General features: G+C 40.2%; 1 protein-coding gene across 6 annotated transcripts in view; it reads left to right on the forward strand.

The window, feature by feature from the left end:
* The window catches only part of mok (MOK protein kinase), a 131,622-nt gene that overhangs the window by 50,152 nt on the left and 55,493 nt on the right, over positions 1-25,977 (forward strand). For all 6 annotated transcript variants that reach the window (XM_043697360.2, XM_087989759.1, XM_087989758.1 and 3 more), the window contains 3 exons: positions 11,857-11,935; positions 13,403-13,451; positions 20,620-20,798. In XM_043697360.2, the coding sequence (XP_043553295.1) occupies positions 11,857-11,935; positions 13,403-13,451; positions 20,620-20,798 (307 nt within the window). The remainder of the gene's footprint in view (positions 1-11,856; positions 11,936-13,402; positions 13,452-20,619; positions 20,799-25,977) is intronic.

A 25,977-nucleotide genomic window follows, 5' to 3' on the forward strand; every position in this document is an offset into this window, starting at 1 on the left:
TACCTGGTGTCATGTGATTTTTGACCTACCTCCTGAAACAAATCATCTAGGTAACTATCTCCCTCCCTGATGTGTTGCAATGTCCTAGGTTTGAATTCTGATTCATCAGCTTTGTGAATTGGCCTGACGTCTTTTCAGTGAGTTGGAAGCTCTTAATAAAGATAATTCTTTTCAGCTTTGTAATGCCAGAGCATCAAAGGCACAAAAAAAGCCTTGAGGAAAGGTTGCCTAATTATAATAATAATTTCATAGTATGTGACAGCAGCCTGTACTCTACTGAGGACCCACTTCCCTTGTTATTCTTGTAGTTGATGAATTAAGGTGAAGGTGGAGTTTATAAATAGTATTGAGAAGTGTTTCAAAATAATAGGAAGGTTCTTCTACATTTAATTTATTTCAAACCTATTTAAAAAGATTTGGGTTCCTCAGTGATCAGATTATACAACCCTCTTTATTTTAAATATATTTAATACATATATTTATAAAAGATCAATACCCTGGTGTGCAAGGGGCAATTTCAAAGTTTGAGGACCGCACAAGTCTCCGGAGAATTGAATTTAATTTAATTGAATTTATTGTCACTTGTACTGAAGCACAGTAAAAAGTTTTGTCTTGCGAACAATACAGATATATCACAGAGTTAAGTAGCATAGATAAGTAAATAATAGGTAAACAGCGGCAGAAACAAAAACACAGGCACAGGCAAATGTTAAGGGTTTGTGAGACAATCAGTATTCTAACAACAGTAGGGTAGAAATTGTTTTGAAATCAGCTAGTGCGTGTGCTCAGGCTTCTGTACCTTCTCTCTGATGGAAGAGGTTGTAGAAAAACTTTGCCAGGATGGGATGGATCTTTGCGAATGCTGGCAGCCTTATCTTAACAGCGAGGCTGGTAGGTGGATTCTATAGATGGGCCTTTTGTGATTGTCTGGACCAAGTTCACCACTCTCTGTAGCTGTCTCTGATCTTGAATGGTACAGTTGCCATACCAGGTAGTGATACATTCAGACAGAATGCTCTCAATGACGCACCTATACAAGTTGGCAAGGGTATTTGCTGTCATGCCAAATTTCCTCAGCTGCTTGAGGAAGAAGAGACGTTGTTGGGCCTTTGTAACCAGTGCGTCCACATGAAGAGTCCAAGAAAGCTTGTTGTGGATGACCACTCCTAGGAGCTTTACATTCTCCACTCATTCCACCTCTGTGCTGTTAATGTGTAGGGGGGGGATGAGTAACATCCTACCGAAAGTCAATAATGAGTTCCTTGGTTTTGCCGGCATTGAGAGCTAGGTTGTTCTCAGTGCACCATTTTTCTAGGTCTTCCACCTCCCAACAAGTAGTCTATTTAGTCGCTATCTGAGATTTGACCGACTATGGTGGTGTCATCAGCGAACTTGTAAATGGCATTAGTCTGTTGGCGACGCAGTCATGGGTACACAGTGAGTACAGTACGGGGCTGAGTATGCACCCTGGGAGGCTCCAGTGTTGAGTGTTAGTGAGGATGAAATATTGTCCCCAATCTTCACTGATTGTGGCCTGTGGGTCAGGAAACTGAGGATCTAGTTGCATAGAGTGGGAGATCCTAAGTTTAGTATTCAGTCTCGAGGGAATAATAATGTTGAAGACTGAACTGTAGTCAATGAGTAGGATTCTCACTTAGCTATTCTTGGTGTCAAGATGTTCTAGGGAGGAGTGAAGGGCAAATGATATAGCATCTTATGTGGATCTGTTGGTCAGATAGGCAAATTGGAGTGGGTCAAGAATAGTGGGGAGGCTGGAGTTGATTAATGCCACGACCACTGAAGTTAGGGCCATTGGGCGGTAGTCATTGAGACATGCTGCATGAGTCTTCTTAGGCACAGGGATGATGTTGGCCCTCTTGAAACAGGGAGGGTCAGGTTGAAGATGTCCGAGCAGACCTCTGCCAGTTGATCTGTGCATTTTCTGAGTGCACGGCCTGGTACTCCATCTGGTCCCATCGCTTTCCTTGGATTCACACGAAGGAAAACTGATCTGACCTCTGATGCAGTGACTGTTGGGATAGCTTTGTCAGGACTTGTCAGAATAGGTGTTACCTCTCTGCCGAAATTCTGCACCAAGCAAGCATAGAAAGCATTGAAATGATCTGGGAGGAATGTGTCATCGTCTGCTATCTTGCACTGTCTCTTTTTAGAGTTTTGTGATGTCATTCAGTCCTTACCATAGTTGCCGGGTGTTTGTCTGAGTCTCTAGTTTGGATAGGTATTGGTCCCTGTAAATTGTGAGAAAAGCAGTATAGAACCTCAAAAAGATATATTGGTAGAGTGTGCTTGTAGATGGTAGATAAAGTTCAGTGCAGAGACCTGTAGAACTGAGGTGATAAACCTTTGGTATGGGGACACAGCGGGACAGTGGAAAGTAAAGGGTACTACTCTAAAGGGTGCGCAAAAGGTGAGTGCATAAGTCATTAAAGGTGGCAGAATAAGTAGGCTTCATTATAGGAGTATAGTGTAAGAGAGGGGAGGATATAGTGTAACACTAGTTAGACCTCAGCTGAGTAGTACATACAATTTTGGATGCCACCCTATAGAAAGGACGTGAATGCGTTGGAGGAAGTGCAGCAGAGATTTGTAAAAGTGGTTTCAGGGATGAGACATTTCAATTATAAGGAAAGGCTAGGGAAGTTGCTTCCTTTAGACAGAAGACAATTAAGAAGAGATTTGATAGGAGTTTTCAAAATCATGAAGGTTCTGGGCAGAGTAGATAGGGAGAAACTGTTGTAAACAGATTGAGAACTAGAGGATACAGTTTTGAAGTGTTTTGAAAAAGATGGTGACTAGTTTTGAGAAGATTTGTAGTCCAGGTTGAGGTTCTGGATGTAGGTTTGCTTGCTGAGCTGGAAAGTTCATTTTCAGACGTTTTGTCACCACACTAGGTAACATCATCAGTGAGCCTCCAGATAAAGCACTGGTGGCCTGGCCCGCTTTCTATTTATGTCTTTAGGTTTCCTTGGGTTGATGATGTCATTCCCTGTGGCGACGTCATTTCCTGTTCTTTTCTCGGGGGTGGTAAATTGGGTCCAAGTCAATGTGGTTGTTGATAGAGTTCGAGTTGGAATGCCATGCTTTTGGGAATTCTCTGTAGTGTTTGTTACAGTCTACTACATTGGACAAACAGGCAGAAAACTAGCCACCAGGATACATGAACATCAACTAGCCACAAAAAGACATGATCCACTCTCACTCATATCTTTACATACAGATGAGGAAGGACACCACCTCGACTGGGACAACACATCCATCCTAGGACAAGCCAAACAGAGACACGCATGAGAATTCCCAGAAGCATGGCATTCCAACTGGAACTCTATCAATAAACTCATTGACTTGGATCCCATTTACCACCCCCTAAGAAAAAGAACAGGAAATGATGTCACCACAGAGAATTACATCACCAACCCAAGGGAACCTAAACACATAAATAGAAAGTGGGCTACACCACCAGTGCTTCATCCGGAAGCTCACTGATGATGTTACCTAGTGTGGTGGTGAAACATCTAAAAACGAACCTTCCAGCTCAGCAAGCAAACCTACATCCACAATGTAAGATGATCTTTGATAATCTGATCTCTAAGGAAATCCAATCTTTCCGAAAGTTTTGAAATAAATTTAATTAAGAAAGATTTTCCGATTGTTTTGAAACACCTCTCTAAATATAAAACATAAACACACAGGTTAGGGTCAGCAGTTCTCTAATTTTGGTGGAAGCAGGTTAGATTGAGGCATTCAAAATGGCATTGTTTCCAAATAAATAATCACCCAATGTGCAAGGTTATGAGGAAAGAAGATTGTCACTAAGTTGAAGTATCAGACATGATGGGTCTAGTGGTCTCATTCAGCACTTTAACAACGCTGATTCTAAGTTTAAACTGACCAGCAAAAAGTAGAGGAAATAATAAACATACAGAAAGCTTTTACTTTTAGTAATTTGGCTTGAAATCTCTTTTTTCAGATGCATATAGATCCTCCACCACTGAATAGGTACTGTGAAACAAATTTTGAAAATTATTTTCTTATGTTATTCCCAAAATTGATGCTTAACTAATTTAAGCACATAATGAACATAGTTTTTTTTCACATTTTACTTGTACTTAATAGAGTGATTTGTTAAAATGAAGTAGTAAATTTTATGTTTAGCCAGCAGAAGCTTAATTAAATACTTGAACACTTCACATCTATTTTCATTGAATAATATAACCTTATGCAAGTTAGACTGAAAGAATGAAGTGGTCAGATTCCAACATTTAAACTCCATGTTTACTACACAGAATCCAAAAAAAGCAGTCACTACCTATATTCTAAAATCCAACATTCACATCAATTAAACAGAATTAATGGGTGAATTAGGTTGATTGTTGAACCAATTCAAAATTTACAATATACTCGGCATATTTATCATCAATCTCTGTCATAAAGTGTTCAAAATTACTTATGAATATTTTCAGCTTCTACACTTCAGTCTGATTCCTAACCAATGTCAGCCAACCTAGATGGACAGTCTACACCAGAAATGAAACATGCGTGGAAAGCCTCTTCAGGTTTTGCTTACAATGCTCTGGAATTTCAAAGATCCATTAATCTTATCTTTAAGTAGTGGAAAGAGCTACAACAACAATACGTTTGTCTAATCCCTCTTTCAGGATCTACCTTCCCTTTTCTTTAGTCTGCCTGTAATGCATCACTGGGTTCAATGTCATCAAATTGAGCTCTGATGACTTGTGTTCTTCATACGAACAAGGAGCAAGAGTAAGCTACTTGGCTCTTCGGGGCTGCTTTGCTATTCAACAAGATTACAGCTGATCTGATTTTAACCTCTATCTTCCTGCACATCTACAAATTTTTCATTCCCTAAGTAATCAGGAAACTATCTACATCTTTTGAGGAAGGGAAATCTGAAGACTCCAAATCTTCTGAGACAAAAAATGTTTCTTCTTCACTCTTAAAAGGGTGGCCCCCTATTTTGTAATCTGTGACCTCTAGTTCAAAGTTCTTCCCAAGAGGAAAAGTCCTTTTGACATTCACCCAGTCAGGTTCCCTCAGGCTCTTCTGTTTCAGTGAAGTCACTTTGTCACTTTTCTAAATTCAATATTCAGCCTAACCTATCTAGCCTTTCCTGATGAGATGATCTGCTCATTCCAGTATTAGATCACTAAACCTTCTCCAAACTACTTCCAATGCATTAACATCCTTCCATAAGTATGGAGACCAGTATTACAGATAGACCACCAGATGTGAGCTCACCAATGCCCTATATAACTGAAGGAGAAAGTGAGGACTGGAGATCAGAGTCAAAACGTGTGGTGCTGGAAAAGCACAGCAGGCCAGGCACCATCTGAGGAGTAGGAAAGTTGACGTTTTGGGCATAAGCCCTTTATCAGGAATCTGCGTGGGTTGGGTGGGGGCTGAGAGATAAATGGGAGGGGGTGGGGCTGTGGGAAGGTAGCTTGGAAGGTAATAGTAGGAGATTTGGGTGGGGGGGTGATGGTGATAGGTCGGAGCAGAGGGAGGAGCGGATAAGTGGGAAGGAAGATGAACACGTAGGACAGTTCAAGAGGGTGGTGCCAAGTTGGAGGGTTGGATCTGGAATAAGGTGGGCGGAGGGGAGATGAGGAAACTGGTGAAATTGACATTAATGCTGTGTGGTTAGGGGTTCCCAAGCAGATGAGGCATTCTTCCTCCAGGCGGCAGGTGGCTTGGATTTGGCAGTGGAGGAGTCCCAGGACTTGCATGTCCTTGGTGGAGTGGGAGGGGGAGTTGAAGTGGCCAGCCACAGAGCGGTGGGGTTGTTGGGTGCGTGTTTCCAGGAGGGGTTCTCTGAACGGTTCCGCAATTTGGTATCCTGTCTTCCCAATATAGAGGGGACCACATCAAGAGCATGGCCTCGAAATCCTCCATGACTTTCAGTTCCCCAGCCCCCAATGCCTCATCTTCACCATGGACATCCAGTCCCTGTGCACATCCATCTGCCATGACGACGGCCTCTAAGCCCTCCGTACCCCTCAACCGACACACTTTTTCAATTGCCTGAACTGGTCCTCACACTCAACAACTTCTTCTTCAAATCTTCCCTCCCACTTTCTCTAGACCAAAGTGGAAGCCATGGGCACCCGCATGGGCCCTGGCTATGCCTGCCTTTTTATGTATGTGGAATAGTCCATCTTTTTTAGTTACACTGACACTATTATCCACCTGTTCCTCTGCTACATTGATGACTGTGTATTGGCACCACCTCGTGCTCCCATGAGGAGGTTGAACAGTTCATCAACTTCACAAACACCTTCCACGCTGACCTCCAGTTCACCTGGACCATCTCGGACATCTCCTTTCCCTTCCTGGATCTCTCCATCATCATTTCCAATGACTGACTCAACACAGACAAGTACTTCCAACCCACCTCCTCTCAGCACTGCCCCCCCCCAATAAAAACGCTATCCCTTACTCCCAATTCCTCCACCTCTGCCTCATCTGTTCCCAGGAGTAGTAATTCCACTCAGAACATCCCAGCTGGCGTCCTACCTCAAGGACCGCAATTTCTCCTCCCATGTGGCCAACAATGCGCTCCAGCAACTCTATAAAAATAAAGAGAGAAATCAAAGTGAACAAAGACCCCTTAGAAAATGATTCTGGGGAGATGGTTTTGAGGAGGAAAGAAATAACAAAGGAATTAAATAGATATTTTGCATTAGTCTTTATCATGGAAGATACTTTGGACATCCAATTAATACTAAAGAATGCAAGGAAAGAATTAAGTGCCATCACCATCACTATAGAAGTAGTATTAGATAAACTTATGGGGCTAAAGGCAGATAAGTCCCCTGGCCCTATGTCTTGCAACCTAGGATCCTAAAAGAAATAGCTCCATACATATTGAATGCATTAATTGTACTTTTTCAAAAATTGTTGGGTTCTGGAGAAGCACCAGAGGTTTGGAAAATTGCTAATATAAAACCCCTATTTAAAAAGAAAAGGAGGCAAAAACCAGGTAAGTGTAAGATGATTAGCCCAATGTTTATTGGTGGAAAAGTATGGCATCAATTATTTAGGAAGTAATAGCATTACGTTTGACAAATGATAATCTAAGCAAGCAGAGTTGATGTGGTTTCATGGCTGCACAGTAGCTCAGTGGTTAGCACTGCTTCCTCACAGCACCAGCGACCTGGGTTCAATTTTACACTCAAGGGACTGTCTGCGTGGAGTTTGCATGTTCTCCCCGTGTCTGAGTGGGTTTCCTCTGGGTGCTCTGGTTTCCTTCCACAGACCAAAGATGTGTAGGCCAGGTGGATAGGCCCTGCTAAAGTTTCCATAGCGTCCATGGATATGTAGGTTACGTGGATTAGCCATGGGAAATGCAGGATAGGGGAGTTGGTCTGGGTGGGATGCTGTTTGGAGAGTGGTTGTAGACTAGTTGGGCTGAATGGTCTGCTTCCATGCTGTGGAGTTTCTGTGATTCTGTGCAAGGGAAATCATGTCTAATTAATTTATTTCAGTGTTTTGAGGAAGTCTCAACCAGCGTGGGTAGAAGGAATCCATTAGATGTGTTGTATTTGGACTTCCAGAAGTTGTTTGACAAAGTACTTCACAAATGGTTGAGTATTAAAATAAGAGCCCACAATGTTGGAGGTACTTTATTGGCATGGGTAGAAAATTGGCTAATGACAGGAAACAGCAAGTGGGAATAAGGAGTTCTGATGAAGAGTCACTAGATTCAAATTTCTCCCCACAGATGCTGCCAAACCTGCTGAGTTTCGCCAGTAATTTCTGTTTTTCTTTACGGGATTCTTTTTCAGGTTTGCACCTCGTGACCAGTAGCATTGCATGGGGATCAGTGCTGGGACCATGACTGTGTAATGTATATTAATGACTTAGAAGAAGGAAGTGAATGGTGCTGTAGCCACATTTGTAGACAACACAAAGTTAGGTGGAAAGGCAGTTGCAGGATGGATACATAACGTTTACAGACAGAAATTGCCAGGATAAATAAATAGGCAAAAAGTTGGCAAATGAAGTATAATATAGAAGAATGTGAAGTTGTTCATAGAATCCCTACAGTGTGGAAACTGATCATTTGGCCAAACAAGTCCACGCCAACCCTCTGAAGAGTAATCTACCCCAGACCCATTTCCCTATCCTATTACTCTACATTTACCCTGACTAATGTACCTAACTAAACACAGCCATCACATTTAACTGAAGAAATGATACTAGGGTTTCCTGATTTACTTTATTGGCAATTAATTAGTAATATAATTGAAGGAGAAACAGACTATCAAAATTTCAACTGGCACACTCTCTAGCATTTTTGATAACTTCTTTATGGTGTACTTACAGGGTTTCCTCAAAGAACATAAGTAATCTGATGTTTAAGTTCTTCAGACCTGTCAATGTGTTCTTATCTTTATTTAAATATTAAAACAATATGAAGTTATAAAGCAGTGACAACTGCATTTATTTACCATGTGACCTTGTATAACTCATGAAACTTAAAGAATTTACTGCAAAAAGCAACTAGGTTCCATGCAAAAGACACAAAATCCCAGTCGGTATTTACAGTGTTTGGTACTTGCTTGTGCTATACAATATGCATTGAGCCGAGAAACTGAAAGAATCTCTCATTGTCAGTCAAACAACAATTTTATACCGTCATATTTCTGGTAGATTTGTGTCCCAGCAGAATATCAGGGCCAATGTGTTTCTATGCCACTAGATATTTTTATATAGAACATAGAACATAGAAGAATACAGCGCAGTACAGGCCCTTTGGCCCTCGATGTTGCGCCGATCCAAGCCCACCTAACCTATACTAACCCACTATCCTCCATATACCTATCCAATGCCCGCTTAAATGCCCATAAAGAGGGAGAGTCCACCACTGCTACTGGCAGGGCATTCCATGAACTTACGACTCGCTGAGTGAAGAACCTACCCCTAACTTCAGTCCTATATCTACCCCCCCTTAATTTAAAGCTATGCCCCCTTGTAATACCCGACTCCATACGCGGGAAAAGGTTCACACTGTCAACCCTATCTAACCCCCTAATCATCTTGTACACCTCAATCAAGTCACCCCTAAACCTTCTTTTCTCTAATGAAAACAGCCCCAAGTGTCTCAGTCTTTCCTCAACGATCTTCCTTCCATACCAGGCAACATCCTGGTAAACCTCCTCTGCACCCGTTCCAGTGCCTCCACATCCTTCCTATAGTATGGCGACCAAAACTGCACACAATATTCCAGATGCGGCTGCACCAGAGTCTTATACAACTGCATCATGACCTCAGGACTCCGGAACTCAATTCCTCTACCAATAAAAGCCAGTACGCCATATGCCTTCCTCACCGCACTATTTACCTGGGTGGCAACTTTCAGAGATCTGTGTACATGGACACCAAGATCCCTCTGCTCATCCACACTACCAAGTATCCGACCATTAGCCCAGTACCCCATCTTTTTGTTATTCTTCCCAAAGTGAATCACCTCACACTTATCTACATTGAATTCCATTTGCCACCTTTCTGCCCAGCTCTGCAGCTTCTCTATATCCTGCTGTAACCTGCCACATCCTTCCTCACTGTCAACAACTCCTCCAACTTTCGTATCATCCGCAAACTTGCTCACCCAACCTTCTAACCCCTCTTCCAGGTCATTTATAAAAATGACAAACAGCAATGGTCCCAAAACAGATCCTTGCGGAACACCGCTAGTGACGGCACTCCATGAAGAAACTTTGCCATCAACTACTACCCTCTGTCTTCTTCCATCCAGCCAATTCCTAATCCAAACCTCCAACTCACCCTCAATGCCATATCTCCGTATTTTCTGCAGTAGCCTACCATGGGGAACCTTATCAAACGCCTTACTAAAATCCATATATACCACATCTACCGCTTTCCCCTCATCAACCTCCTTCGTCACCTTTTCAAAGAATTCAATAAGGTTTGTGAGGCACGACCTCCCCTTCACAAAACCATGCTGACTATCCTTGATCACATTATTCCTATCCAGATGTGCATAAATCCTATCCCTTACAATTCTCTCTAAGACTTTGCCCACAACAGAAGTGAGACTCACCGGCCTATAGTTACTAGGGTTATCCCTACTCCCCTTTTTGAACAAGGGAACCACATTTGCTATCCTCCAGTCTTCTGGCACTACTCCTGTAGACAAAGAGGACATAAAAATCAAGGCCAATGGCTCTGCAATCTCCTCCCTTGCTTCCCAGAGAATCCTAGGATAAATGCCATCAGGCCCAGGGGACTTATCTATTTTCACCTTTTCCAGGATTTCCAACACCTCTTCTCTACATACCTCAAAGCCATCCATTCTACTTATTTGTGACTCAGTATTCGCATCGACGACAATGCCCTGTTCCTGAGTAAATACTGAAGAAAAGTATTCATTCAGTGTCTCCCCAATCTCTTCCGCCTCCACACGCAACTTCCCACTACTATCCTTGACTGGACCTATTCCTACCCTAGTCATTCTTTTATTCCTAAAATATATTGATGTAAACAAAGGAGGATGTAGAAAAAAAGACATGATCTTATTTAATTTCAGGGTAGGTTTCAGTATGACTGGTGTCCTCAGATTTTTGGAGCTGGTAGCAGGGAGTCTTATTTTTGAGGCAAATGCTTTGAATGCAAAGCCAAGCCTCGAGAGTAAAGAACAGAAAGGGAGCCTTAGGTATTTTAGTATTTGTTACAATATCAAGTGATGTTACAGTTAGTATATCTTTTATTCAACAACATAGGAATGGCTAGTGGAGTTCTGTGACAAAGTTCTTGGTTGGTAGGCTATCGGATGAAACCGTAAAAGATGAAAGTATTGGTAGTCTGAACTGCTATACACAAGGCATTGGTGAGATGACACCTGGAGTATAATAACAATTTTGGTCATCTGTTTAAGAAAGAATGTTCTTGCTGTTGAGAGACTGCAGTGAAAGTTCACCAAATTGATTCCTGGGATGGCAGATTGATGTATGAGGAGAGATTGAGTGAAATAGATTGTACCTACTGGAGTATAGAAGAATGATGAGGGACCTCCTAGAAAGCTATGAAATTCTAACAGAACTAAACAGGTTAGATGCAAGAAGAATGTTCCTGATTAGTGGGGAAGTCCAGAACCAGGTTTTATGGTTTAGGATAAGGGAGTAAACCTTTTAAGACGAGATGAGGAGAAATGTCTTTGCCCAGCAAGTTGTGAACCTGTAGAATTCCCGACAACAGAAAGTGGCTGAGGCCAAAACATTGTGTTTTAAAGAGCAAAGTAGATATAGCTCTTGTGGCTAAAAGGATCAAGGGATACCGGGGGAGAGTGAGATCAGGGCATTGAGCACGATGATCAGCCATGATCATATTGAATGGTGGAGCAGGCTCAAGGGGGAGAATGGCTACACCTGCTCCTATCTTCTATGTTTCTACTAATCTCCTATTTGTTTTGAAATTCTCACAGTTCATTAATCATGCAGATTGTGGATGTGTGGATAACGAGATTTGTAGCACATTTTTAGTCATGGTCTCAGCCACTACTCTATACTTTAATAAATCTCAATATGGAATGGTTATTATAATGTCTGTCCTTGTGAAATATAAAGAAAAAGTCACTATAACACTCAGAAACTCAAAACTTAAAGTCACCTCCGTTAATGACTCCATGCATTAGTTAAAATTGAGCAGACCAAATAATAGTTTGACTGTGAAAAATAAACCAGCACATTCTATCTGTTTGTAGTTTTACTTTAACTGCAGTAGTTTGACTGCAGGCAAAATTATTGTTTAATAGCACAGTTGACTTTACTAAGATGTCCAACACTTTTTTATTTACAGGGCGGAGGAACCCATTGCCTGAAGGTAAAATAAAGAGTTACATGTATCAACTATGTAAGTCCCTTGATTACATGCACAGGTAAGGAAAGTATATGCAGTGAAAATAGGTATCGTAAATATTTTCCAGCCAATAATGTTAAGCTAAGTGGTAAACTGATAAAGAAGGTTAACACACATCGGATCCAGGGTAACTTGGCAAGTTAGATCCAAAATTAGCTTAGTGGTAGCAGACAGGGTGGTGGTTGAAGGTTGTTTATGTGGTGTGACTGGAGGCTAATACCTTATGCTTAATCCCTGAATATTTGTGGTATATACAAACAATATAATTGAGAACGTGGAGCAGATAATAATTAAATTTGTGGATGACACAAAGTTTAGCTAGGTTGTTAACAGAAAGTAAGAAGGTCTTAGGTTACAAAGAAATAAAAATGAGTTGGTCAGATAAGCAAATCAGTGGAGGATGGAATTTAATCCTGAAAAGTGTGACATGATGTTACTGCTTCCAAAGTGCAAGACAAGGAGTACTAAATGAATGGCAGGGCACTAGGAACCTCAATGTAACAGAGGATGGTTAAGAAGCCAAATGGGAAGCTTACCTTTTATCAGTTTGTGGCATAGATAAAGCAGGGATATTACACTGGAAGCTGTACAAAACTTTTGTTAGGCCACAGTTGGAGTACTCTGTACAAATCCGGCTGCCACACAGTGGGAAGGATGGGTTTACGTTGTAGGGTTGCAGAGGAAATTCGCTAGGATATTGCCTGGATGGAGTGTTTTAGCAGTGAAGAGAGATTGTATAGGCTTGGTTGTATACCAGTGGAGCCTGAGGGGAACCTGACTGAGGTGCATGAAATTGTGAGGGCTGTGGATAGGTTAGATAGAACAACTTAGTTCAAGGGTCAATAACAAGGTGGTATAATTTTAAGGTGAAAACCAGGAAGTTTTGAGGGGACGAAGGGAAAAGTTCTTTTTGACCCAGAGGGTGCTGGGAATCTGGAACATAATGCCTGAGTGGGTAGTAGAAATGCGATATCTCGCAACCTTTAAAAAGCACTTGGATGAGCACTTAAAATTTCATAATATTCAAGGTTGTGGGCTAAATGCTGGAAAGTAACATTAGTATAGAAAGGTAATTTTTTTTTAGTCAGTGCAGACTCAGTGTGTAGAAGTGCCTCTATTATATGACTTACCTCTGTTTGCTAATTACTAAGCAATTAATTTAAGATGTTCAAATTTATGGACTGATTGCTTCTTGTGGCACAGTGGTAGTGTCCCTACCTCTGGACCACATGGTCTGGTTTCAAATCTCCCTGCTTCAGTGGTGTGAAATACCCGGTCTAAAAAAAATTTAAATTTTAGGACTGTTGGATGGATTATAGTGGCAATAATCTTTTCAAGATATACATGTTCATTGTAAAACAAAAGTATCTCCGCTGATAACAGTTGATTGTTATATGAATGGTATAGTGATGAAATTGCTGAGAGAATTATAAATGAAAATCATGGATCAACTCATTTAGTTCACCAAAGCTTTTATTCATCACAGAAATGGGATTTTTCACAGAGATGTAAAGCCAGAAAACATTTTAATTAAGGTAGGTTTTTTTAAAAAAATGTGATTCAACTCTCAGTATTACAGAGTAGTGGGATTTCTTTGTAAATTCGTTCATGGGATGTGGGTATTTTTGTCCAGACCAACATGGGTCTGTCCCATTTGCTCTGGAGAACGTGGTGGTGAGCTGCCTTCTTGAACCGCTGTAGTCCATATATTGTATGAACACCCATAATTCTTCAGGAATGGTGTTCTAGAATTTTGACTCAATGACAGTGAAGGAACAGTGATCTACTTCTAAGTCAGGATGATGTGTGACTTTGAAGGAAACCTGCACTTGCTTCACATGCTCTTTTATTTAGTTTGTAGGCTTGAAGATGATGTCAAATATGCCATTGATTGTTCTTCAGACCATTCTGCTCTGAAGAAGGGTCACCAGACTCGAAATGTTAACAACTCTTTTCACTCCACGGATGCTGCCAGACTTGCCAAGTTTCTCCAGCAATTTCTGTTTGTGTTTGAGGTACTAGACCTGTTCAAAGTCTGTCCCATGTAGCATGGAGGCAGTGCCACACCTCAGGATGGGAGGGACTGGGTCACCACAACAGCTGTATGATTGTCACTCCTAATGAAACTGTCATGAACAGACCAATCTGTGACATAGATTGGTGAGGACAAGGTAGGATAAGTATTTTTCTGTCTTAATGGTTACCTCACCACCTGGCACAGGCACAGTCTTGCTATGCTGTCCGTTACATGGTGATTTATCAATCCTAGCTGTGTTGCCTGGGGAATGTACTCAGGCTCTTGACTGAGAAATCGAGAAGTTCAAATTGAATTAGCATGCATGAACCTTTGAGATTAAGGTGGAGTAGAGAGAAGTTTACTCTGTATGTGTAGCATATGCAAACTAAAATTGCTTGTCACAAACATGAGATGTCACTTTCACAAGCACAAGAATCGGCATTGTATCTTTGCAAAAATTGAACTCTATGGCTTGCAGAATACAAAGAAAAAACATTAACTAATTTGGATTAAAATTGAATTAACTATGATGCTGTACTGTAAATGCATTGATATATTATATGTTGAGACTTTAAATCCTTGATAATGTGACATACACATTATCTAAACTGGTAGTTGGGGAATAGTGAATGGACTAGGTCTGGATGTTTGCTAAAAAGTACATTGGAATTTGACAGTGCAAGAATTCCAAAATAGCTTTGGAACTCCAGGATGCATGTTGGGGATGGTATAATGGTCCAGTCCAAATATATCGTTGGCATCAGAAAGAGTCCCACAGAATCCTATCATATGATTTTCCAGTCTCCTCACAGCAGATAATATTTTTTCCCAACTTCACAATGACAGATGTCCCTAATGCAGGTGTTATCTTTGCAACATAACTTTGTCCTCTCCAAATGGAAAGTGATGGGCTGAACATTAGAGATTCAAGATGGATTAATCTCAGATTTTTCATCAGGTTGTTCAACTATGCAGACTCCTTTGGCTTTTTTTGACACCATGTGACATCATATTTATAAATGTTGCTATATAATTTCCTGTTTCTTTAACTTCGGAGTATTTTGTGGATAGAATTACATGTATCATCCCTTTTTCTGTAACTTAAGTTTCTTTTTTGTCTGTGCCAGCTATGTGGAGGTATGAGCATGTATAACTGTGCTGGGCAGCAATTACATACATAATAATGCCAATTATGTGTCTCAAAGTAAAATTATTAGCTGTTAATCAGTTTGATTTACCAAAAGGAAAGATTTGCATAAATATATTCTTTCATTCTATTAGGAATGGCTACAGGTTGTTCAGTGTCCTGGACACCACAGACTGCTGGGTCTTCCAGCTGTTATTGAGTGTTGCCGTGCCAACTTGATATTAATTATTTCTGACATATAAAACTATAGGTTTGTGTTCTGGGTATTAGACTTCTAAAGTTGCTGACCACAAAATAGCAGGGGTTAGTCTAACTTATGCAGGGAAGCTTTTCATATGGAATATACCTAATGCTTAGTGCTCACTTGTTTGGAATTTCTAGTGCTGCTGGAGCCATGTAAAAGGAAGGTTACTTAAAAGGTAAGTGGCCAAGTGGAGGACGAAGAAATTCTGGCTCCTAAAATTGAAGACAGCAGAGAGCTGGTAATTCATTATAATGTGTAAAGAAAATGTAACTGCAGAAACAACAAAAACGATCCATTACTACATAAATTTAATCTCCCTTTTTGATGGAAGGTGGAGAATAGATTTTACTGAATGAGAAGTGCAGTATGCTTGCAAGATGGTGGATACCATGGTAAAGAGGCCTAATTGTTTCTCATTTACTGAAATACTTTTACAGCTTTGTTCTGGGCTGTGTTAGCTTGACAGGTATGGAGGAATGGAGTTGAGGACATTCAAGCTGAAGGAGTTGAAGAATTCTACAGAATATTCAGTCCACTGAACACTGCACAAAAACACATTTTTGATGAGCTCCTTTTCATTCTTAACTCTCAGCTGGGAAGGTTCTTTTGGACTTGGGCTATAGATTATTATCTCAATAGTATTGAAGAAACTGTGTTTGTTGGTGTCTACAAGTCGCTGGATGTCCTGCAGTCTTTTTACCCACTATTTGTTCTTTTATTTTGTGGGGTTTTTTTTTGCTATAGAATTACTTTCTGACACCTGTAAGACTGCTGCTTTTCTCTTGAGCCATGGAAAAATTTCCAGTCAAGGAAAACTTTGTACTTGTGCTCAGTTAGGTATCTCTTGATAATTTTGTTGAGTCCTGATGTTTTTTGCTAGTCAGGATCAAAGACCTCATCACAGATGCTTGTTATGGTGGACTTCAGGTTTGAGCAGAAAATATATACACTAGCTGTAGGAGCTGGAGAGGTTGATAATGAGGCACTGACACAAAAGGGCCTCCTTGCTGGTACCTTAGTGGCCTAAGTCATTAATATTTTTGCGGCATTGCTTCTATTACCTCTGCTGCTTAGAGGCCAAATAGATTGAGATGGTAAATTGGATAAGATGGTGATTGATCCAGTGTAAGTCAATACCGGTCATGGCACACATGGTGTAAACCTGTCTGCAGTCCCCTTGTCTCACTGTCAGAATAGGAAGTTACTTATGACACTGTCATGGTTCTAGACATTTTGTCAAGTTGAAGATTTCTGTGAAGTTCATTTTCTTGATTCCTTCCCTTCATGTTGCAGTTTTCCAGAGATTGTCTTCCTTCTCAGGAGGAAGAAATCTCCAAGCAGAATCAGTTTGCTGGGACAAGGATTAGGGATTTCTTGGGGTTAGTGCTTCCTTGTTCTTGTCATAAAGTCATAGAGGTCTAGAAGGTATAGAAAAAGACTCTTCAGCTTATTAAGTCTATGCCAGTCAAAACAGCCACCTATTTTAATCCCATTTTTCAGCACTTGGCCCATATCCTTCTATGCCTTGGCATCGCAAGTGAACATCTAAACACTATATAAATGTTTGAGGATTTCTGCCTCTACCACTCTTCCAGGAGGTGAGTTCCACAATCCCACCACCCTTTGGATGAAAGTTTTTTTCACTCTCACCTCATCTAAACCTCCTGCCCCCTTACCTTAAATCAGTCCCCTGGTTATTGATCCTTCATCAAGAGGAAATGTTTGTTCCCATCTACCTGTCTGTGCCCCTCATAATTTTATACATCTCAATCATGTTCCCCTCAGCCTCCTCTGCTCCAAGGATAACAACCCCAGTCTATCCAATCTCTCTTCACTATTATTTAAGAAAGGTGGTAAGGAAAAACCAAGAAATTATCGATCTGTGACCCTGACATCAGTGGTGGACAGTTGTTAAAGGGGATCTTGAGGGACAGGATTTACATGTATTTGGAAAGGCATGGACTGATTTAAGGATAGTCAGTGTGACTTTGTAAGTGGGAGATCATGTCTCACTAACTTGATTAAGTTTTTTGAGGAAGTAACGAACATGATTGAAGGCAGAGTGGTGGACGTGATCTATATGGACTTCAGGAAGGCATTCAACAAGGTTCCGCATGGTAGACTGGTTGGCAAAGTTAGATCACATGGAATACAGGGCTATGTAGCCATTCTGATACAGAACTGGCTCAAATATAGGAGAGAGGGATAGTGGCAGAGGGTTGCTTTTCAGACTGGAGGCCTGTGACCAGCGGTGTGCCACAAGGTTCAGTGCTGGGTCCACTGCTTTTTGTATAATCGTGTATATAAATGATTTGAATGTGAATATAGAAGGTAAGGTTAGTAAGTTTTCAGATGACACCAAATTTGGTGGTGTAGTGGACAGTGAAGAAGATTACCTCAGAGTACAACGTGATTTGTTGAGATTGGCCAGTGGGCTGAGGAGTGGCAGATGTGGAGTTTAATTCAGATAAATGTGAGATGCTGCATTTTGGAAAGCCAAATCAGGGCAAGACTTATACACTTAATGGTAAGGTCCTGGAGGGTGTTGCTGAACAAAGAGACCTTGGAGTGCAGGTTCATAGCTCCTTGAAAGTGGAGTAGCAGGTAGATAGGATAGTGAAGAAAGCGTTTGGTAAGCTTTCCTTTATTGGTCAGAGTATTGAGTACAGGAGTTGGGAGGTCATGTTGCGGCTGTACAGAACATTGGTTTGGCCACTTTTGGAATAATGTGTGCAATTCTAGTTTCCCTGCTACAGAAAGGATGTTGTTAAACTTGGAAGGGTTCAAAAAAAAGATTTATAAGGATGTTGCCAACGTTGGAGAATTTGAGCTTTAGGGAGAAGCTGAATAAGCTGAATAATGCTAGAGACTGAGGAGTGACCTTAGAGAAGTTTAAAAATCATGAAGAAAGCAGAGTTTGCATTTTGAGTCCTGTGACTCTTCATCAGAACAAGGACCAGATATATCATCGCAGTCAAAGAGATTTTTCTTAGAAAAACTGTGCCTTCACTGCAAGCATTGGGTCAAGACAATATCTTCTACACCTTCGCAGAGTATAGAGTGATCATCAATCCCAGAAGGTTATTGTTAGCAATCAAATTAGATAAACACAACAGTTACCACTGCAACAACATTCTCTGCGAGAAAATGAAAAAGCTGAAATAGTAACATCACCTAGGAATCAGCTGATACTTGAGGACCTTTAAGAGACCTAAATACTATGGAAAAAGTCAATGAAAAGGGGAATGTTTGGAGAAATACAATTGTCCCCTTCAGTGAATGCTTGCCTTGCTGTCGCAATGTGACCTCTATCTCCACTGTATGTTTGCAATCTGTCAGAACAATTAAGGACATATTACTTTTAATAGTCAGACTGAAATCTTTCTTTTCAATGGTGGGAGAAGGGCAGCAGACTGACCAATATACTTTAATTAACAATGGAGATCAGGACATTTATTTGGAATTTTGCACTTGTTGTACAGCCAATGTAGTCAAAGCAGTTTTCCTTCACATTGTCTCTCCTCCATTTTTCCTTGCTGTAAATTGCATCTCACAGCTAGCAAATTACCTACTGGCATGGTGACCTTGTTGGAAATCTATACTGCCTTCAGTCCAAAATTAAACCACTTTAACTTCATTCATAGAGCTAGAGAATGCATGTGATGTTTGTGTGTTCACCTACACATACACTGAACTTCGTGTCAATTTTAAACAAAAAAAATCCGAAGAACTTCACATGTTGGAAATCAAAAACAAAAGTAGAAATTGCTGGAGAAAACTCAACAGGTCTGACAACATCTGTGGAGAGAAAGCAGAGTTAATGTTTTGGATCCAGTGACCCTTCTTCAGAACTGATTTGTAACTAGGAAAAGGTGAATAAGTTAGGGTGAGAGGAGTAAATGATATTTGGAGCCCAGAGAGATAGAGAACAATGCTTGGGCAGACAAAGGAATGGGTAATGGTCAGCCGGGAGAATCAAGAGTTGCAAATGGGAACTATTAGTAGATTACAATGGGTTGGTTGTGGTAGCAGCCCACATGATGACAAGGCCTGGGGATTGGGGTAGGGACATGGAAAAATAACTCAGTATTGAGTCCTAAAACTGCAGGGTCCCCAAGTTGAAAATGAGTTGCTGTTCTTTCAGTTTGTCCTGATCTTTACTGAAGCACTGCAACTAACATGAGAGAGAGATGTTAGCCAGGGAACAGGAAGTTTAGGGTTACTTTTGTGGTCAGAATTTAAGTGTTCTACAAAGTTGTTGCCTCTGCTTAATGTTAATTCTGCTATCTTTACACACTTGCTGTCAGACCTACTGATTTTTTTTCCAGTAACTTCTGTTTTTATTAGGGTCAATTTTGTTTGTTTCTCTGAAGCATGTGAGAAATAGATAAGTTCCAGGAAAAAGTAATTAATTTTAATACTATGGGTGTACCCCTACACCACAAGGTCTGCAGCAGTTCAAGAAGGGGATTGGCTGCTTGAGGGCAAATAGGGATGAACAACAAAATCTGGCCTTACCAATGATTCCCACATCCCATGAAAGAAAAATATATAATTTTTTATGTCTTTAGAACCACCTCTTGGCAAGGTAGGTATGGACAATGAAATTCATCAGTCTCCAACACACCAATTCAGCCTTTTGTTGACCGAGGACCAAGATCTCAAATACAAGACTAAGGTCATGGTTTATTGGGGAGCAGTGATCCCTGCTCTTCTATGTTCTTTAGAGACTTGGATGTGAGCTGTTGTTTGAGCAATAAGGATTGATGTCCATCTAGAATTTGTGCTTCCCTGCGGAATGTGATTGGATAGTCATGTTTAAGAAATTATGAATAAAGTATGTTTTTGTTATGAAATGAACAGCTATCTTTTAAAATTGGTTATTGAGGGCTATGTAATGGTTTGGGTATTTTACTGAAATAAAATGTTAAAAAGAAAAATTCAAATGGTAATACGTGATTGTTTAGTGAGTTTGATTACAATATTTAGAGAGAAATCGATTGAAAGAGAAGCTAGCTGTGCCTCAAATTAAAATTTATTAAATTACTAATGCTCACTAAAATGGAAACCTGTATTTATATCATGATCAGTTCTGTTAGCTGAGGTTAGTCCCTTCTTCCATTTGGTCCCTTGGATGACTCCAACTTAGTCCAATAAAATCATTTAGAAAAGGAAATTGAAGTAGACAAATGAAGTGGATTTTATGATCTTTTCTGTAACTGGTCAGTTTATTCCAATAGAAAGATGATATTGGTAACTATTCCATGTTTTAAATATGCTGGGTTTACCTTGCAGCAAAACGTGCTGAAGTTGGCAGATTTTGGTTCGTGTAGGAGTGTCCTCTCAAAGCAGCCATATACAGAATATATTTCTACCCGATGGTATAGAGCCCCGGAATGTCTTCTTACAGATGGGTACTACAGCTTCAAAATGGACATCTGGAGCACAGGCTGTGTTTTCTATGAAATAACAAGGTGAACTTTGAATTCTACTGTTATCGAAGTATTATGTGATGTTGTTGAAAAATGTTTGTCCTAGACCAGAAGATGTAAGAACAGAAAAAGCCATTTGGCACATCAGGGCTTCTTTGCCATTCAGTGACATCAAAGCTAATCTGATAATCCTCAACTCCATTTGCCTCAACCAAGTTTCCCTTAACCCTTGATTTCCTCACTGGCTAAAAGTCTGCCTATCTCACCTTCGAATTAGACTCTAGAGCCTTCTGTGGTAAAGAATCCGCAGAATCATGACCCTCCGAAAGAAGAAATTCCTCCTCATCTGTGCTGTAATTGGGCAACCCTGTATTCTGAGAATGTCCCCTCTGATGCCAGATTCTCGCACAAGTGGAAGCATCTTCTCCGCATCTACCCTGTCAAGTACCCTAAGAATCATAAGGTTGCGCCTCATTCTTCTAAATTCCCAATGAGTACAAGCTTTCCTCAAAGGATAGTCCCTCTATATCAGAGATCAACTTAGTGAGCCTTCTCTGGACTGTGTCCCTTAGAAAAGGGAACCAAAACTGTTCAGTTTTCCAGCTGTGGTCTAACTCGTGTCTTGTATAGTTTTAGTAAGACTTACCCTAATTTTATATTCTGTTTCCTTTGAAATAAAGGACAACATTTTGTCTGCTTTCCTTATACCTGCTGAACTTGTATGTTAGCTTTTTTGTAATTTATGCACAAGGCTTCGAAATTGTCTTCTGTAGATTTCTGCAGTCTTCTTCCATTTAAATAATATTCATCTCCTCTTCTCACTGCTAAGGTGCAAAATCTCACACTTTCCTACAATACATTTCATGTGCCAAGTTTCTACTTAGTCACTTGACCTATCTTTATTCTTCTGCATTCTCTTTGTCATTCCTGACTCACTTGCCTTCCCACCTATCTTTATGTTATCTGCAAACTTGACTGCTACATTTTTACTTTCCTCATCCAAGTCATTTATATATGTGACCCCAACATTGATCCTTGTGATTCTCCATTCATTTTGGGTTGCCATCCTTTAAAATGTCCCTATCCCTTTGTCCAAACTTTCTGCCTTCTATTAGTTAGCCACTCCTCAATGTATGTTAATATATGACCTCCACAACCATGGGCTCTTATCTTATTGAATACCCAAATATGTTCTGGATGTAGGTTTGCTCGCTGAGCTGAAAGGTTGATTTTCAGACATTTTGTCACCATACTAGGCAACATCTTCAGTGAGCCTCCAGATAAAGCACTGCCAATGATTCCTGCTTTCTTTTTATATGTTTGGGTTTCTTTGGGTTGGTGATGCTGTTTCCTGTGATGTCATTTCCTGTTATTTTCTCAGGGAGTGGTAAATGGGGTCCAAGTCAATGCGTTTGTTGATAGTGTTCCTGTTGGAATGCCAAGCTTCAAGGAATTCACATGCCATTCCTGAAGAAGGGCTTATGCCCGAAACGTCGATTCTCCTGTTCCCTGGATGCTGCCTGACCTGCTGCGCTTTTCCAGCAACACATTTTCAGCTCTGATCTCCAGCATCTGCAGACCTCACTTTCTCCTCAATGAATTCCTAGAAGCATGGCATTCCAACCAGAGTTCTATCAACAAACACATTGACTTGGACCCCACTTACTACCTCCTGAGAAAATAACAGGAAATGACATCACCAACCCAAATAAACCCAAACATATAAAAAGAAAGCAGGAATCATCAGCACTTTGTCCACAGGCTCACTGGTGTTGCCTAGTATGGTGACAAAATGTCTGAAAATTAGCCTTCCAGCTCAGTGAGCAAAACTACATCCAGAATCTCAACCTGAACTAGAAATCTTCTCAAAACTTGCTAACCCAAATATGTGCTAACTTATACCAACTGGAAATCCAAATATATCACATCCTCTTCTTTCCCTTTATCCTATTTCTTACCTCTTTACTCTTCATAAAGTCTTGCTGACTCTGCTTGATTATATTATGTGTTTTCAAATGCTCTGCTATTGCATGCTGTACAGTACACCCTACATTTCCCAACAACTGACATTAAGTTAACTGGCATTTTTTTTTTACTTCCTGTGTTTTTGAATAAAGGTGTTACTTTAGCAGTTTTCCAAGTCTCCAGAACTTTTCCAGAATCTAAACAATATTGGAAGCAACTTCTTTTAATATCCCATAAGGTTCAAGAAACTTAGTCTTTCGCCCCAGTAGATTGTTTAGTACTTTTTCTGTAGTCATAATTACTTATTTCCTCTCCCCTTTTTCCTCTTTAATTAGATGGTATTTTTAATATTTTTTATTGTGAGTACTAATGCAAATTATTTAAACTCCTCTGCTGCGGGGGGAAAAGAAACCGGAGCACGCAGATACGAGGAGAACATTAAAACTTCTCACAGACAGTCACCCGAGGTGGAATCAAACGCAAGTCCTTTGCGCTGTGAGGCAGCAGTGCTAACCACTGAACAATCATGCCACCTTATGATACACTGTGGTCAAATAGCCCATCATGAAAACTGGGCGACTGACAAAAAGGAAACCAAGGAACCATATCTTGGCAGAATGAAGTTATGAAGCAATAACAACAATTTATATGATGCTTTTAATGTAATAAAATAGCTGCAGCTCTTCACAAGAACATCATTAAACAAATAATGGGTGAGCAAAACTTGGTAGGTTTAAGTCAGGGTGACCTTAAAGAGGTTTATAAAATCATGAGGGGCATGGATAGAGTAAATAGACAAGATCTTTTCCCTGGGGTGAGGGAGTCCAGAACTAGAGGGCATAAGTTCAGGATGAGAGGGGAAAGATATAAAAGGGACCTAAGGGGCAACGTTTTCATGCAGTGGGTGGTGCGTGTATAGAATGAGCTGCCAGAGGAAGTGCTGGAGACTGGTACAAATTACAGCATATAAAAGGCATCTAGATGGGTTTATGAATAGGAAGGATTTAGAGGGATATGGGTCAAGTGCTGGCAAATGGGACTAGATTAGATTAGGATATCTGGTCAGCATAAACGAGTTGGTCGAAGGGTCTGTTTGCATGCTGTACCTCTCTATAACTCTGTGTTTCCTGATTCACTATCATTATTTCACCAGTCTCACTCTCTAAGGGTCCTGTGTTCCCATTAGCCACTCTCTTTCTTTTTACATATTTAGGTCAGTTTTATTGTCATGTATTTAAAGAAGCTCCTACTGTCCATCTTGATATTACTTGTAAGTTTATCCTCAAAGTTTATTTTCTTGTACAGTGCAGAAATTACTTGCCACTTGTCAGCCCAAACCTGCATATTTTCCAGGTCTGGTTGTATTTTGACAATGGTTGCTCCAGATCTAAGGAGTTGCAGATAGTGCTGATAATTGTGCAATCATCAGCAAACAACTCCATTTCTGATTTTATGATGGAAGGAAAGTTGTTTAAACACTGAAAATAGTTGGGCCTTTTGAGGAACTCCTGCAGTGATGTCCTAGTACGGAATGACTGACCGCCAACCATCTTTTGTGGCAGTTATGACCCCTGCCATAAATGTTTAGCCAAACAGGAAGATACTGGATACTTAACCATTGACAAAGAGATAAGTTTCAGGAAGGCTTCCTAAACTGAAAATTTGGCTGATTGATTGAATAAATTATTGTCAAATGTATTGAGTGAAACGTTTATACAATTGCCATGAATCAACAGCATTCTCATTAACCTAAAATTAAAAAGTAATTAACTTAAAGAGAGTCCAACCTTTTCTTCGCCGCCATTTATAGTCCCACACCAGACTTCACCAGCCCAATCCACTCAGCAGCCAGAGACCTGCTCCAGGTTTCACCAGCGCACATCATGCCGCCAGCAGAGTTTGCAGTTTAAGCATTAGGGGGTTTGGGAGAGCATTCCAGTAACATCAGCCCAGACCATGAAAGATATAGCTATGGATGGTGAGTCAAAGAGAAGGGTTTGTCATGTCCAAAATGTCAGTCAGTCAGAGGAACATGCAGTTTTGGAGGAATGTTAAAAATACATTTTTCAAGGCTAAAGGAGGCCGCAGAGTTAAGGTGGCAAATCTGAAAGATATCATAAACTTTATACATCCTCAAATCTTTTGAAAATTTTTCCCCTATTTTAACAATTACATATTCTTATAGTTAACTAGCAACTAATCATTATAACAATGGCTGTTTTGTTAAATACAAAGTTCTGATTTGTATGTTAGATATAAAGTAAGAAGCTCTGATTTAAAATCCAGTCAAGCTGGTTTGGAATTAAGTTTTAAAAGTGTTAGATGAAAGGAAATTCATATTAGGGTTTTTCCACATATCCAAGTACAGTTCTGATAATGATGGAAGAAATCACAGTAACCAATATGCTACAGCAAGATCACTCAAAAAAAAATTCAAGTAATATATGACAAGATCATCTGTTTTAGTGGGGCTGGTTGAGAGATAAACAGATAAATGACCTTTTTGTGGTTCACAAGTATGTTTGCTGCACTCTTTGAAACTTAAAAGAATGACAGTAAATATTATTGAATTATAAGATTCCAAAAGGGCTTGACATGACAAGAGTGTATAAGATCATGAGAGGAATGGATAGGGTGAATGCACTTAGTCTTTTTCCCAGGGTTGAGAGTTTAAGGAAAGAATAAAGGGGAGCTTGAGGGACAACGTTTTTACACAGAGGGTGGTACGCATATAGAATGAGCTGCCTGCAGAAGTGGTTGAAGCGGGTACATTAACAACATTTAAAAGGCATTTGGACAAATACATGGATAGGAAAGGTTTAGAAGGATACTGGCCAAGTGGGGAGAAATGGAGTTAGCATGGACGGACATTTTGATCGGCATGGTCCAATTTGGACCAAAGGGCTTGTCTCCATGCTATAGGACTCTGACTTTATGATAGATTCTGGGAAACATTTTCTCTCATTGGAAAATCGAGAACTGGGGTGGTCACAGTTTAAAAGATGGCAACAAGGAAATATTTCTGTTTGCAGAGATTCAAGACTTTTGGAATTTTTTTCCACAGCAAAACATGAAACTAGTATGTGTAATGTATTCAAAGCTGTTTTAGTCAGATTTTTGATCAAAAAAGGAATTAAAAGCTGATGGGAATAGCCAGAAAAGTGGAGTTAAGGTGACAATCAAGTTGGTGGTAATCTTAACATGGCAGAATAGGTTCAATGGCCCAAATGATCTACTCCTATTTCTTATGTTTGTT

Source organism: Chiloscyllium plagiosum, unplaced genomic scaffold (genome assembly GCF_037043375.1).
Source record: "Chiloscyllium plagiosum isolate Xiang-an unplaced genomic scaffold, Cpla_swu_hap1 HiC_scaffold_8, whole genome shotgun sequence".
Taxonomy (NCBI): domain Eukaryota; kingdom Metazoa; phylum Chordata; class Chondrichthyes; order Orectolobiformes; family Hemiscylliidae; genus Chiloscyllium; species Chiloscyllium plagiosum.